Source organism: Ranitomeya imitator, chromosome 5 (assembly GCF_032444005.1).
Source record: "Ranitomeya imitator isolate aRanImi1 chromosome 5, aRanImi1.pri, whole genome shotgun sequence".
NCBI lineage: Eukaryota > Metazoa > Chordata > Amphibia > Anura > Dendrobatidae > Ranitomeya > Ranitomeya imitator.
The window spans coordinates 190,242,813-190,258,858 of record NC_091286.1 but is presented as its reverse complement, the minus strand read 5'-3'; the positions used below and the strand labels follow the sequence as shown (position 1 = coordinate 190,258,858).

Below are 16,046 nucleotides of genomic sequence, written 5' to 3'. Positions count from 1 at the left end.
ATCATCCGAGAAGATCAAAATATCATCCAAGTATACAATCAGGAATTTATCCAGGTACTCTCAGAAGATGTCATGCATAAAGGACTGAAACACTGATGGAGCATTGGCAAGTCCGAATGGCATTACTAGGTACTCAAAATAGCCCTCGGGTGTATTAAATGCAGTTTTCCATTCATCGCCTCGCTTAATACGCACAACATTATACGCACCACGAAGATCTATCTTGGTGAACCAACTAGCCCCCTTAATCCGAGCAAACAAATCAGATAACAGCGGCAAGGGGTACTGAAATTTAACCGTGATCTTATTTAGAAGGCGGTAATCTATACAAGGTCTCAGCGAACCATCCTTCTTGGCCACAAAAAAGAACCCCGCTCCTAATGGCGACGATGACGGGCGAATATGCCCCTTCTCCAAGGACTCCTTCACGTAACTCCGCATAGCGGCGTGCTCAGGCACAGACAAATTAAACAGTCGACCTTTTGGGAACCTACTACCAGGAATCAAATCGATAGCACAATCACAATCCCTATGCGGAGGTAGGGTATCGGACTTGGGCTCATCAAATACATCCCGGTAATCAGACAAGAACTCTGGGACCTCAGAAGGGGTGGATGACGAAATAGACAGAAATGGGACATCACCATGTACCCCCTGACAACCCCAGCTGGACACAGACATGGATTTCCAATCTAATACTGGATTATGGACTTGTAGCCATGGTAACCCCAACACGACCACATCATGCAGATTATGCAACACCAGAAAGCGAATAACCTCCTGATGTGCAGGAGCCATGCACATGGTCAGCTGGGTCCAGTACTGAGGTTTATTCTTGGCCAAAGGCGTAGCATCAATTCCTCTCAATGGAATAGGACACTGCAAGGGCTCCAAGAAAAACCCACAACGCCTAGCATACTCCAAGTCCATCAAATTCAGGGCAGCGCCTGAATCCACAAATGCCATGACAGAAAAAGATGACAAAGAGCAGATCAAGGTAACGGACAAAAGAAATTTTGACTGTACCGTACCAATGGTGGCAGACCTAGCGAACCGCTTAGTGCGCTTAGGACAATCAGAGATAGCATGAGTGGAATCACCACAGTAGAAACACAGCCCATTCTGACGTCTGTGTTCTTGCCGTTCAACTCTGGTCAAAGTCCTATCGCACTGCATAGGCTCAGGTTTATGCTCAGATAATACCGCCAAATGGTGCACAGATTTACGCTCACGCAAGCGTCGACCGATCTGAATGGCCAAAGACATAGATTCATTCAGACCAGCAGGCATAAGAAATCCCACCATGACATCCTTAAGGGCTTCAGAGAGACCCTTTCTGAAAATAGCTGCGAGCGCACCTTCATTCCATTGAGTGAGTACGGACCACTTTCTAAATTTCTGACAATATACCTCAATCTCATCCGGACCCTGACACAGAGCCAGCAAATTTTTCTCTGCCTGATCCACTGAATTAGGTTCATCGTACAGCAATCCGAGCGCCAGGAAAAACGCATCAATATTACTTAATGCAGGATCTCCTGGCGCAAGAGAAAATGCCCAGTCCTGAGGGTCGCCACGTAAAAAAGAAATAATGATCCTAACTTGTTGAACTGGTTCACCAAAGGAGCGAGGTTTCAAAGCCAGAAATAGTTTACAATTATTTTTGAAACTCAGAAATTTAGTTCTATCTCCAAAAAACAAATCAGGAATAGGAATTCTTGGTTCTAACATAGAATTCTGAACCACAAAGTCTTGAATATTTTGTACTCTTGCCGTGAGCTGATCCACACATGAAGACAGACCTTTAATGTCCATCACTACACCTGTGTCCTGAACCACCCAAATGTCTAGGGGTAAAAAAAGGCAAAACACAGTGCAGAGAAAAAAAAATGGTCTCAGAACTTCTTCTTTCCTTCTATTGAGAATCATTAGTACTTTGGGCCTCCAGTACTGTTATAAGGTAATTCAGTACCACAATGGACATAGAAGTCAGAGCACATATAGTGACCTGACAATAACCCAAAAACAAAGAACGAGCTCTGAGACGTGGGAACTCTGCTGACCGCAATCCCTAATCCTCTCCAACAACACTAGAGGCAGCCGTGGATTGCGCCTAACGCTCCCTATGCAACTCGGCACAGCCTGAGAAACTAACTAGCCTGAAGATAGAAAATAAGCCTACCTTGCCTCAGAGAAATACCCCAAAGGAAAAGGCAGCCCCCACATATAATGACTGTGAGTTAAGATGAAAAGACAAACGTGGAGATGAAATAGATTTAGCAAAGTGAGGCCCGACTTTCTGAACAGAGCGAGGATAGGAAAGGTAACTTTGCGGTCAACACAAAACCCTACAAACAACCACGGAAAGGGGGCAAAAAGACCCTCCGTACCGACTAACGGCACGGAGGTACACCCTCTGCGTCCCAGAGCTTCCAGCTAGCAAGAAAAACCAAAAAAGCAAGCTGGACAGAAAAAACAGCAAACAAAAATAACAAAAGCGGAACTTAGCTATGCAGAGCAGCAGGCCACAGGAACGATCCAGGAGGAAGCAAGTCCAATACTAGAACATTGACTGGAGGCCAGGATCAAAGCACTAGGTGGAGTTAAATAGAGCAGCACCTAACGACTTCACCACATCACCTGAGGAAGGAAACTCAGAAGCCGCAGTACCACTCTCCTCCACCAACGGAAGCTCATAGAGAGAATCAGCCGAAGTACCACTTGTGACCACAGGAGGGAGCTCTGCCACAGAATTCACAACACATGGCTGTGCAATATATATTACGTGGCTGTGCAATATATATTACGTGGCTGGGCAATATATTACGTGGCTGGGCAATATACTATGTGACTTGGCAATATACTTCGGGGGCTGTGCTATATACTACGTGGCCTGTGTTATATACTATGTGGGCTGTATGCTACTTGGCTGTGCTATATTTCTCTGCTGTATCTGTGCATCAAGAATCGTGGTATGTGTTAAAGAGGGGGGCCCACTGAGACTCTTTCGCCCGGGGCCCTCAAAAACCTGGATTGGGCCCTGGCTTCATTGATTGTTCGCGGCCGGGCGTGACCAATCAGCGACAGGCGCAGTCCGGCTGCGAATTGGCATGGAATTTGAACCACGCTTCGCTAATTGGCCGCGCCCGGCCGAATCCTGTGTATCAATTGCATTATTCTGAAAACTTCATAAATAAACTACATACATATTCTGGAATGCCCAATGCGTTAGAATCGGACCACCATCTAGTTTTGTATAAAATAATAAAAATATGTCTAATGATTATATTTATAAAGTTAGCACTCCAATTAGAAAACCATGTAGTATTTCCTTTATTCAAGTATTTGGGAAGTATAAAACAAATGACAGATTTTCCAATTATTTTAAAAATATAAATCTTCTTTGCAAACTAACTATAGCTAAGTGAGATTGCCACATATTCTCAATGGGATTTAGGTCTAGAATTTGACGGGTCTATCAAACACATGAATATGCTTTTGACCTACACCATTCCATTGTAGATCTGTCTGTATGTTTAGGGTCATTCTTCTGCAGTAAGATGAACCTAAAACTCAGTCACAAGTCTTTTGCAGCCTCTAACAGTGTTTCTTTTTCTGCAGGAATTCGCTGTGTTTAGCTCCTTCCATCTTCCCATCAATTATGATCAGCTTATCAATCCATGCTGAAGAAAAGCATCCCCAAAACATGATGCTACCACCATGTTTGATGATGAGGATGGAGTTTTCAGGGTGATGTGCAGTGTTAATTTTCTGTCACACACCACGTTTTGTATTTACCCTAAAATTAAACCAACAGTTACTCATCAAGTGCATTTTTTTTTTGCAATATTTTTTATGACAATCCGTAATAAAACTAAAATCTAAATATTCTAATTTTCACACTGGCCACTGGGGCTAAGAATTTCGGCTCTGAATTTCGGTTATTTCAGGAAACAACACCAGGGCATTGGCCACAATGAAAAGACTCTGACCCTGTCTTTTGTTTTAAAGAAAAAGTCTGTGCAAACGTCATGGTATAGGAAGAAGAAGCAGAGTCAGCTCTCACGTTGACTACTGTGAATGGTGAATTCTTTGTTACCAGTGCGGTTACCCATCATTGTAACACTGCCTCTACCGATAAGGAACCTTTGCTGAAATCTCTAAAAGCATTAGTGGCCACTGTGAAAATGGCAAGATTACTAATTTAGTTTTATTTTATTAAAAGAAACAAATAGCTGATAAAAATCTAATATGTTATTTTCTCATAACATTCATTTAATTAATACAACAGTAAAAAAAAAATTGAGATACATATAAAATATGAATACCATCTAAAATATCTGCTCTTCAAAATTTGTCATTAATTTCTATGTTTGTTATCCATCTTTATAGTAAAATTTGCAGGAGGCTGCAGGGCTGGGATGAGGGGGTGTCCAATGGTGCTGCGGGTATCCAATGGTGCTGCGGGTGTCCAATGGTGCTGCGAGTGTGCATCTCATCTCCCGAGATCTTGGTGCCGACATCACCATCTGCGCATGTGCCACCCCCCCCCCGCCATTTTCCCGGAGTCCACCACACAGGAAACCATGGAACTGCAGGGGCTCTGGCCTTTCACAAAGTGTCGGCACAGCCCCCCGGAGCATCGGAGACACCCACAGCAGCACCGAACACCCTCGCAGCACCACCGGGCACCCCCGCAGCGCCAGACACCCCCGCAGCAGCACCAGACACTCGCAGCGGCGCGCCGCACATGGGAACATCCCTTCATCCCAGCCGTGGCCTCCAGCATCACCTCACTCCTGCCTCCTCCAGCAGCAACCCTGGGACCCCAATTCACCGCAGCCACCACCCCCGGTAAGCAATAAGACGCATGGATTATAAGACGCATCACCATTTTATTTAACCCCTTCATGACCCAGTCTATTTTGACCCTAAAGACCTTGCCGTTTTTTGCAATTCTGACCAGTGTCCCTTTATGAGGTAATAACTCAGGAACGCTTCAATGGATCCTAGCGGTTCTGAGATTGTTTTTTCGTGACATATTGGGCTTCATGTTAGTGCTAAATTTAGGTCAATAAATTCTGCGTTTATTTGTGATAAAAACGGAAATTTCGCGAAAATTTTGAAAATTTCGCAATTTTCACATTTTGAATTTTTATTCTGTTAAACCAGAGAGTTATGTGACACAAAATAGTTAAGAAATAACATTTCCCACATGTATACTTTACATCAGCACAATTTTGGAAACAAAATTTTTTTTTGCTAGGAAGTTATAAGGGTTAAAATTTGACCAGCGATTTCTCATTTTTACAACGAAATTTACAAAACCATTTTTTTTAGGGACCACCTCACATTTGAAGTCAGTTTGAGGGGTCTATATGGCTGAAAATACCCAAAAGTGACACCATTCTAAAAAATGCACCCCTCAAGGTACTCAAAACCACATTCAAGAAGTTTATTAACCCTTCAGGTACTTCACAGCAGCAGAAGCAACATGGAAGGAAAAAATGAACATTTAACTTTTTAGTCACAAAAATTATTTTTCAGCAACAATTTTTTTATTTTCCCAATGGTAAAAGGAGAAACTGAACCACGAAAGTTGTTGTCCAATTTCTCCTGAGTACACCAATACCTCACACGTGGGGGTAAACCACTGTTTGGGCACATGGTAAGGCTCGGAAGGAAAGGAGCGCCATTTGACTTTTTGAATGAAAAATTATCTCCATCGTTAGCGGACACCATGTCGCGTTTGGAAAGACCCTGTGTGCCTAAACATTGGAGCTCCCCCACAAGTGACCCCATTTTGGAAACTAGACCCCCCAAGGAACTTATCTAGATGCCTAGTGAGCACTTTAAACCCCCAGGTGCTTCACAAATTGATCTGTAAAAATGAAAAAGTACTTTTTTTTCACAAAAAAATTCTTTTCGCCTCAATTTTTTTATTTTCACATGGGCAATAGGATAAAATGGATCATAAAATTTGTTGGGCAATTTCTCCTGAGTACGCTGATACCTCATATGTGGGGGTAAACCACTGTTTTGTAACACGGCAGGGCTCGGAAGGGAAGGCGCGCCATTTGACTTTTTGAATGGAAAATTAGCTCCAATTGTTAGCGGACACCATGTCGCGTTTGGAGAGCCCCTGTGTGCCTAAACATTGGAGCTCCCCCACAAATGACCCCTATTTTGGAAACCAAACCCCCTAAGGAACTTATCTAGATGCATATTGAGCACTTTAAACCCCCAGGTGCTTCACAGAAGTTTATAACGCAGAGCCATGAAAATAAAAAATAATTTTTCTTTCCTCAAAAATGATTTTTTAGCCTGGAATTTCCTATTTTGCCAAGGGTAATAGGAGAAATTGGACCCCAAAAGTTCTTGTCCAGTTTGTCCTGAGTATGCTGATACCCCATATGTGGGGGTAAACCACTGTTTGGGCACACGGCAGGGCTCGGAAGGGAAGGCACGCCATTTGGCTTTTTAAATGGAAAATTAGCTCCAAACATTAGCGGACACCATGTCACGTTTGGAGAACCCCTGTGTGCCTAAACATTGGAGATCCCCCACAAATGACCCCATTTTGGAAACTAGACCCCCAAAGGAACTAATCTAGATGTGTGGTGAGGACTTTGAAACCCCAAGTGCTTCACAGAAGTTTATAACGCAGAGCCATGAAAAAAAAAAAATTATTTTCCCAAAAATGATCTTTTAGCCTGCAATTTTTTATTTTCCCAAGGGTAACAGGAGAAATTTGACCCCAAAAGTTGTTGTCCAGTTTCTCCTGAGTACGCTGATACCCCATATGTGGGGGTAAACCACTGTTTGGGCACATGCCGGGGCTCGGAAGTGAAGTAGTGATGTTTTGAAATGCAGACTTTGATGGAAGGCTCTGTGGGCGTCACGTTACGTTTGCAGAGCCCCTGATGTGGCTAAACAGTAGAAACCCCCCACAAGTGACCCCATTTTGGAAACTAGACCCCGAAAGGAACTTATCTAGATGTGTGGTGAGGACTTTGAACCCCCAAGTGCTTCACAGAAGTTTATAACGCAGAGCCATGAAAATAAAAAATAAAAATTATTTTCTCAAAAATGATCTTTTAGCCTGCAATTTTTTATTTTCCCAAGGGTAACAGGAGAAATTTCACCCCAAAAGTTGTTGTCCAGTTTCTCCTGAGTACACTGATACCCCATGTGTGGGGGTAAACCACTGTTTGGGCACACGCCGGGGCTCGGAAGTGAAATAGTGACGTTTTTAAATGCAGACTTTGATGGAATGCTCTGCGGGCGTCACGTTGCGTTTGCAGAGCCCCTCATGTGGCTAAACAGTAGAAACCCCCCACAAGTGACCCCATTTTGGAAACTAGACCCCGAAAGGAACTTATCTAGATGTGTGGTGAGCACTTTGAACCCCCAAGTGCTTCACAGAAGTTTACAACGCAGAGCCGTGAAAATAATAAATAAGTTTTCTTTCCTCAAAAATAATTATTTAGCCCAGAATTTTTTATTTTCCCAAGGGTTACAGGAGAAATTGGACCCCAAAAGTTGTTGTCCAGTTTCTCCTGAGTACGCCGATACCCTATGTGTGGGGGTAAACCACTGTTTGGGCACACGTCGGGGCTCAGAAGGGAAGTAGTGACTTTTGAAATGCAGACTTTGATGGAATGGTCTGCGGGCGTCACGTTGCGTTTGCAGAGCCCCTGGTGTGCCTAAACAGTAGAAACCCCCCACAAGTGACCGCATTTTAGAAACTAGACCCCCCAAGGAACTTATCTAGATATGTGGTGAGCACTTTGAACCCCAAAGTGCTTCACAGACGTTTACAACGCAGAGCCGTGAAAATAAAAAATCATTTTTCTTTCCTCAAAAATTATGTTTTAGCAAGCATTTTTTTATTTTCACAAGGGTAACAGGAGAAATTGGACCCCAATAATTGTTGCGCAGTTTATCCTGAGTATGCTGGTACCCCATATGTGGGGGTAAACCACTATTTGGGCACACGTCGGGGCTCTGAAGTGAGGGAGCACCATTTGACTTTTTGAATACAAGATTGGCTGGAATCAATGGTGGCGCCATGTTGCGTTTGGAGACCCCTGATGTGCCTAAACAGTGGAAACCCCTTAATTCTACCTCCAACACTAACCCCAACACACCCCTAACCCTAATCCCAACTGTAGCCATAACCCTAATCACAACCCTAACCCCAACACACCCCTAACCACAACCCTAACCCCAACACACCCCTAACCCTAACCACAACCCTAATCACAACCCTAACCCCAACCCTAACCCTAAGGCTATGTGCCCACGTTGCGGATTCGTGTGAGATTTTTCAGCATCATTTTTTAAAAATCCGCGGGTAAAAGGCACTGCGTTTTACCTGCGGATTTTCCGCGGATTTCCAGTGTTTTTTGTGCGGATTTCATCTGCGGATTCCGCGCGGTATTTTCCGCACCATGGGCACAGCGGATTTGGTTTTCCATAGGTTTACTTGGTACTGTAAACCTGATGGAACACTGCTGCGAATCCGCAGCGGCCATTCCGCTGCGGATCCGCAGCCAAATCCGCACCGTGTGCACATAGCCTAATTCTAAAGGTATGTGCACACGCTGCGGAAAACGCTGCGGATCCGCAGCAGTTTCCCATGAGTTTACAGTTCAATGTAAACCTATGGGAAACAAAAATCGCTGTACACATGCTGCAGAAAAACTGCACGGAAACACAGCGGTTTACATTCCGCAGCATGTCTCTTCTTTCTGCGGATTCCGCAGCGGTTTTACAACTGCTCCAATAGAAAACCGCAGTTGTAAAACCGCAGTGAAATGCGCAGAAAAAACATGGTAAATCCGCCATAAATCCGCAGCGGTTTAGCACTGCGGATTTATCAAATCCGCAGCGGAAAAATCCGCAGAGGACCAGAATACGTGTGCACATACCAAAACCCTAACCCTAGCCCTAACCTTAGCTCTAACCCTAACCCTAGCCCTAACCCTAGCCCTAACCCTAGCTCTAACCCTAACCCTAGCCCTAGCCCTAACCCTAACCCTATTCTAACATTAGTGGAAAAAAAAAATTCTATATTTTTTTATTGTCCCTACATATGGGGGTGACAAAGGGGGGGGGGGGCATTTATTATTTTTTATTTTGATCACTGGGATAGATTATATCTCAGTGATCAAAATGCACTTTGAACGAATCTGCCGCCCGGCAGATTCGGCGGGCGCACTGCGCATGCGCCCGCCATTTTGGAAGATGGCGGCGCCCAGGTAGAAGACGGACGGACCCCGGCAGGATCGGTAAGTATGATGGGGTGGGGGGGGAGCACGGGGGGGGGGGATCGGAGCATGGGGGGGTGGATCGGAACGCGGGAGGGGTGGAACGGAGCACGGGGGGGTGGAACGGAGCACGGGGGGTGGAACGGAGCACGGGTTAACCCCTTCCCGACCTTTGACGCCACGTAGGCGTCATGAAAGTCGGTGCCAATCCGACCCATGATGCCTATGTGGCGTCATGGAAAGATCACGTCCCTGCAGATCGGGTGAAAGGGTTAACTCCTATTTCACCCGATCTGCAGGGACAGGGGAAGTGGTACTTCAGCCCAGGGGGGGTGGCTTCACCCCCCCGTGGCTACGATCGCTCTGATTGGCTGTTAAAAGTGAAACTGCCAATCAGAGCGATTTGTAATATTTCACCTATTAAAACTGGTGAAATATTACAATCCAGCCATGGCCGATGCTGCAATATCATCGGCCATGGCTGGAAACAATGGTGTGCCCCCCCACCCCACCGATCGCCCCCCCAGTCCTCCGATCAGTCCTATGCACCGCTCCGCTCCCCTCCGTCCTCCTGTCCGCTCCCCCCGTGCTCTTGTCCATTCCCCGCGTGCTCCAATCCCCCCCGTGCTCCGATCCAACCCTCCTGCACTCCGATCCACCCCCCGTGCTCCGATCCACCCCCCCGTGCTCCGATCCACTCCCCCATGCTCCGATCCACCCCCCCGTGCTCCGATCTATAATAAAATTAAGATTTTTTTTTTTTCACTAAGGTTAGAATTAGGGTTAGGGTTTCGGTATGTGCACACGTATTCTGGTCCTCTGCGGATTTTTCGCTAAACCGCTGCGGATTTATGGCGGATTTACCACGGTTTTTCTGCGCATTTCATTGTGGTTTTACAACTGCGATTTTCTATTGGAGCAGTTGTAAAACCGCTGCGGAATCCGCAGAAAGAAGTGACATGCTGCGGAATGTACACCGCTGCGTTTCCGTGCAGTTTTTCTGCAGCATGTGTACAGCGATTTTTGTTTCCCATAGGTTTACATTGAACTGTAAACTCATGGGAAACTGCTGCAGTTTCATGTAAACCTATGGAAAACCAAATCCGTTGTGCCCATGGTGCGGAAAATACCGCGCGGAAATGCTGTGTTGTATTTTCCGCAGCATGTCAATTCTTTGTGCGGATTCCGCAGCGTTTTACACCTGTTCCTCAATAGGAATCCGCAGGTGAAATCCACACAAAAAACACTGGAAATGTACGGTAAATCCGCAGGTAAAACGCAGTGCCTTTTACCCGCGGAGTTTTCAAAAATGGTGCGGAAAAATCTCACGAATCCGCTACGTGGGCACATAGCCTTAGGGTTAGGGTTGGAATTAGGGTTGTGGTTAGGGTTATGGCTACAGTTGGGATTAGGGTTAGGGGTGTGGGGGGGTTAGTGTTGGAGTTAGAATTGAGGGGTTTCCACCGTTTAGGCACATCAGGGGTCTCCAAACGCAACATGGCGCCACCATTGATTCTAGCCAATCTTGTATTCAAAAAGTCAAATGGTGCTCCCTCACTTCCGAGCCCCGACGTGCGCCCAAACAGTGGTTTATCCCCACATATGGGGTACCAGCATATTATTGGGGTCCAATTTCTCCTGTTACCCTTGTGAAAATAAAAAATTGCTTGCTAAAACATCATTTTTGAGGAAAGAAAAATGATTTTTTATTTTCACGGCTCTGCGTTGTAAACGTCTGTGAAGCACTTTGGGGTGCAAAGTGCTCACCACATATCTAGATAAGTTCCTTGGGGAGTCTAGTTTCTAAAATGGGGTCACTTGTGGGGGGTTTCTACTGTTTAGGCACACCACGGGCTCTGCAAACGCAACGTGACGCCCGCAGACCATTCCATCAAAGTCTGCATTTCAAAAGTCACTACTTCCCTTATGAGCCCCGACATGTGCGCAAACAGTGGTTTACCCCCACACACGGGGTATCAGCGTACTCAGGAGAAACTGGACAACAACTTTTGGGGTCAAATTTCTCCTGTTACCCTTGGGAAAATAAAAAATTGCAGGCTAAAAAATCATTTTTGAGAAAAGAAATTTTTTTTTCTATTTTCATGGCTCTGCGTTATAAACTTCTGTGAAGCACTTGGGGTTCAAAGTCCTCACCACACATCTAGATTAGTTCCTTTGGGGGTCTAGTTTCCAAAATGGGGTGATTTGTGGGGGATCTCCAATGTTTAGGCACACAGGGGCTCTCCAAACGTGACATGGTGTCCGCTAATGATTGGAGCTAATTTTCCATTTAAAATGCCAAATGGCGTGCCTTCCCTTCTGAGCCCTGCCGTGCGCCCAAACAGTGGTTCACCCCCACATATGGGGTATCAGCGTACTCAGGACAATCTGGACAACAACATTTGGGGTCCAATTTCTCCTATTACCCTTGGCAACATAGGAAATTCCAGGCTAAAAAATCATTTTTGAGGAAAGAAAAATTATTTTTTATTTTCATGGCTCTGCGTTATAAACTTCAGTGAAGCACCTGGGGGTTTAAAGTGCTCACTAGGCATCTAGATAAGTTCCTTGGGGGGGTCTAGTTTCCAAAATGGGGTCACTTGTGGGGGAGCTCCAATGTTTAGGCACACAGGGGCTCTCCAAACGTGACATGGTGTCCGCTAACGATGGAGATAATTTTTCATTCAATAAGTCAAATGGCGCTCCTTCCCTTCCGAGCCTTATCATGTGCCCAATCAGTGGTTTACCCCCACATGTGAGGTATTGGTGTACTCAGGAGAAATTGCCCAACACATTTTAGGATCCATTTTATCCTGTTGCCCATGTGAAAATGAAAAAAATGAGGCTAAAAGAATTTTTTTGTGAAAAAAAAAGTACTTTTTCATTTTTACGGATCAATTTGTGAAGCACCTGGGGGTTTAAAGTGCTCACTATGCATCTAGATAAGTTCCTTGGGGCGTCTAGTTTCCAAAATGGGGTCACTTGTGGGAGAGCTCCAATTTTTAGGCACACGGGGGCTCTCCAAACGTGACAAGGTGTCCGCTAAAGAGTGGAGCCAATTTTTCATTCAAAAAGTCAAATGGCACTCCTTCCCTTCCAAGCCCTGCCGTGCGCCCAAACAGTGGTTTACCCCCACATTTGAGGTATCAGCATACTCAGGACAAATTGGACAACAACTTTCATGGTTCAGTTTCTCCTTTTACCATTGGGAAAATAAAAAAATTGTTGCTAAAAGATCATTTTTGTGACTAAAAAGTTAAATGTTCATTTTTTCCTTCCATGTTGCTTCTGCTGCTGGGAAGCACCTGAAGGGTTAATAAACTTCTTGAATGTGGTTTTGAGCACTTTGAGGGGTGCAGTTTTTAGAATGGTGTCACTTTTGGGTATTTTCAGCCATATAGACCCCTCAAACTGACTTCAAATGTGAGGTGGTCCCTAAAAAAAATGGTTTTGTAAATTTCGTTGTAAAAATGAGAAATCGCTGGTCAAATTTTAACCCTTATAACTTCCTAGCAAAAAAAAATTTTGTTTCCAAAATTGTGCTGATGTAAAGTATACATGTGGGAAATGTTATTTATTAACTATTTTGTGTCACATAACTCTCTGGTTTAACAGAATAAAAATTCAAAATGTGAAAATTGCGAAATTTTCAAAATTTTCGCAAAATTTCCGTTTTTATCACAAATAAACGCAGAATTTATTGACCTAAATTTAGCACTAACATGAAGCCCAATATGTCACGAAAAAACAATCTCAGAACCGCTAGGATCCATTGAAGTGTTCCTGAGTTATTACCTCAAAGGGACACTGGTCAGAATTGCAAAAAACGGCAAGGTCATTAAGGTCAAAATAGGCTGGGTCATGAAGGGGTTAAAAAAAATCCTATTTGTCTTCTCAAAATTTGGGGTGCGTCTTATAATCCGGAGCGTCTTATAATCCAAAAAATACAGTACTTTCCCTTGAGTACTGAACAAAGTAAGATTAGGTGGATGCTGGTCCATCTGAGCCAAAAAAAAATACTATCCTTCTGCCTATCATGAATAGCTGCAGGCAAGTCGGGAACCGTGGAGGACTCAGAGTGAGAATAAAGGCGTACTGGCATTCCATGATTTAAGTACAAAATTCTTTTAATTCACTTTTGCGCAGCACTCAAGAATAATTAGCGGACAAACGCTTTACCTTCTTTTTAGTTTAAATTAAAATAGCATACAAATTATACATACATCGTGAGGTGCAAAGAAATTATTGCCAGAAATTAAGATCTTGCAAAAAAAAAAAAAGCATAGTAAAAACAAATACAGATGACTACTAACCTGGATTTAAGCAATTCCGGTAAACTTTTTAAATAAACTTTAAGCATTTCCAGGAAACATGATTTCTGATCATTACCAGGGTCGCCATAAAATGTAGAAATACCAAACTGTTGGCAGTGATGAGCAATTTCCACCCCTCTCTGCAGAACTCCATTGACAATAAGAGTATATAATTTTCTCTGAATGACTGCATTACCTTCTTGAATTAAGATGCAAATGTGGCTAGAAATAAGCAAGCTTAGTTGCAAGTCATTGCCAAATACAAGTTCCTGGTAAGTTTCTAAAGAATCCCATTTCCACATCATATCCTCAGATCCTCCGCATGGTAAAACTCCTTGTAATCTGTACGGCACATTGTACAAACTTGATGCAGACGTTAAGTCGGCTTTCTCTCGAAATGGATTGAATTTCTCTGTAAACTGATCATTGTCCATCACACACATGTTACAAGTTGCTTGTTTGAGAACATTGGCTGTTTTGCCTCCACCCAACTGATTCAGTAGAAAATTTGCAAGAATACTTAGTATATGGGGCTGCAGATTCTTTAAGGTTGGCACTTTGAAAGCATGAAGAAGAGGAGTGACAACAGTTAAAGGATCCATGCAACAACAAATCCCAGCATTCTCGATTCCTAGGAGAATCTGCAAGAAAGTAGTGGTTTCTGCCACTCTCTGAAGTAAACGCAAACAGTGATGTGAACACACGGCTATGCAACATCTCCTCTCAGGATGACAGCTTTCCCCACACATACTTTCATCAAGGTTATCATTCTTGAACAGTGAAATGGGAAGACCTGATAGGTCTCTGTGGTGGTGCATAAAGTGCGAAAACTCGCATCTCCGATGTCTTTTTCGTGTGCACATTGTTTGATGGAGTTGTTCAGATTTCACCTTTTTGATTAGGCTGACTATTTTTAAAACAGTGCTAATAAGAATCGACACACGGTCAGAAGATTGTGAATGCAGCTCTTCAGAACGTAAACTTAAAGATTCCATCTGAATGATTGAATTCTCAAAAATAACAAAGCCACTATATTGTATAAAGTCATGTAAAAGCTCTATACATTGACTAAAATAGAGAGGATTGGGAGCTGCATATTTAAGACATGAGAGAAAAATCTGAAAAACACCTTCCAGGAGATCTGCAATAAAAAAAGCTTGATGTTTACAGCTGATGCAATGCACAGTATCTTGTAATAGTTGTTGGTGGGAGTTTTGCTTTTTATCCGAGTAATATTTTAGCTTCAAAGATGTCTTTAACAAGCCAATAAGATTATTTCTAAGATTGTCAGGAATCACATCCTTCTCAATAACGTCTACAGAGAGAAGACTTAATACTGTACGTAGCAGCATTCTTTGAACTAATGCCACTGGTTCCTCAGTCCACCCTTTTATTAGAGTTCCCTTTCCAGGAGCATTACATTCGCTGACTTCCGATATGAATTCGATGATTCCTGGAACGATGCAGACAGAAATGACAGAACTATGACTCTGCATATCAACCTTGCAAACTTTTTCAAGCAAGGACAACAAGATCCGACAAAGACTAAAGGGTGAAGCTTCCTTATCGGAAATCCAGGAGGTTTCTTCCATCTGATTCATTTCTGTTGAGATTGAGAACGCAGTTTCCAAATCTTGATTCAGTTCCTTCTGCTGTTGTGAACTTTTGTCAGCTATATTAGGATCTCTAATATATGTGTGTGTTGTTTTTTTTCTCTGCTTAATCAAAGATACCGATTGTTTTTGTAACGTAGTCTCAGAGTCTGATGAAGACAGTGATTTTTGGTTATCCTTCAATGAATGAGGACATAAGCTTTTGGGCTGATGCTTTGCTTTACTTTGCAGCAAAGTGTTAGCGCTATAGGAAGAGTCTGAGTAGGATGTTCCTTCAGTATCTATCCTTTTCTGAGATATCTGTAACATTTCACTGGTAGCAAATGTTTCCATTCCATTAGGAAACGGGTTAAACACTGAAAAATAAATGTAAAACTAAAATTAACACATGAAAAGGCTTCAATTGACTAAGACTGTACATACAAGGGGATGAGTGCCTGGAAATTGTTATTTTAGATTAGCCTGCGTGGTTGCGATTGGCACAGCTCCAAGTGCCGAGGTCTGTGACTGCTGCTTAGTTTAAAATGTGTTATATATCAGGAAATGTTATTTCCCTGTGGTGCTGACCACTTACCGGCAGGTTGTTGCCAATTACCTACGTGTTCTGCCATGTGACAATCTTTTCTAGCTCAGGGCGGTTAATGACCACTTTTAGCGGTGATTCCCCAGCTTCCTGTTATGTTTGGTCAACAAAGCATTCACTTTTCTTCTGGCTCTGCCAAAAGGCTGTCAATGGTGATGTCATGTTGACTGACAGCCTGCTCACTGCTGGAAGAATGCGGGGAGCTGGTTCCATGTCAATATGAGATCAACATTGATGCCCAGGAGATAGAGTAAAGCGAAAGAGA

At 43.6% G+C, this 16,046-nt stretch overlaps 1 protein-coding gene across 2 annotated transcripts in view; it reads right to left on the bottom strand.

Annotated features, from left to right (window-relative positions):
• Positions 1-16,046, bottom strand: part of LYST (lysosomal trafficking regulator) — a 604,516-nt gene that overhangs the window by 512,127 nt on the left and 76,343 nt on the right. For both annotated transcript variants that reach the window (XM_069769439.1, XM_069769441.1), the window contains exon 4: positions 13,586-15,554. In XM_069769439.1, coding sequence (XP_069625540.1) covers positions 13,586-15,554 — 1,969 coding nt within the window. The remainder of the gene's footprint in view (positions 1-13,585; positions 15,555-16,046) is intronic.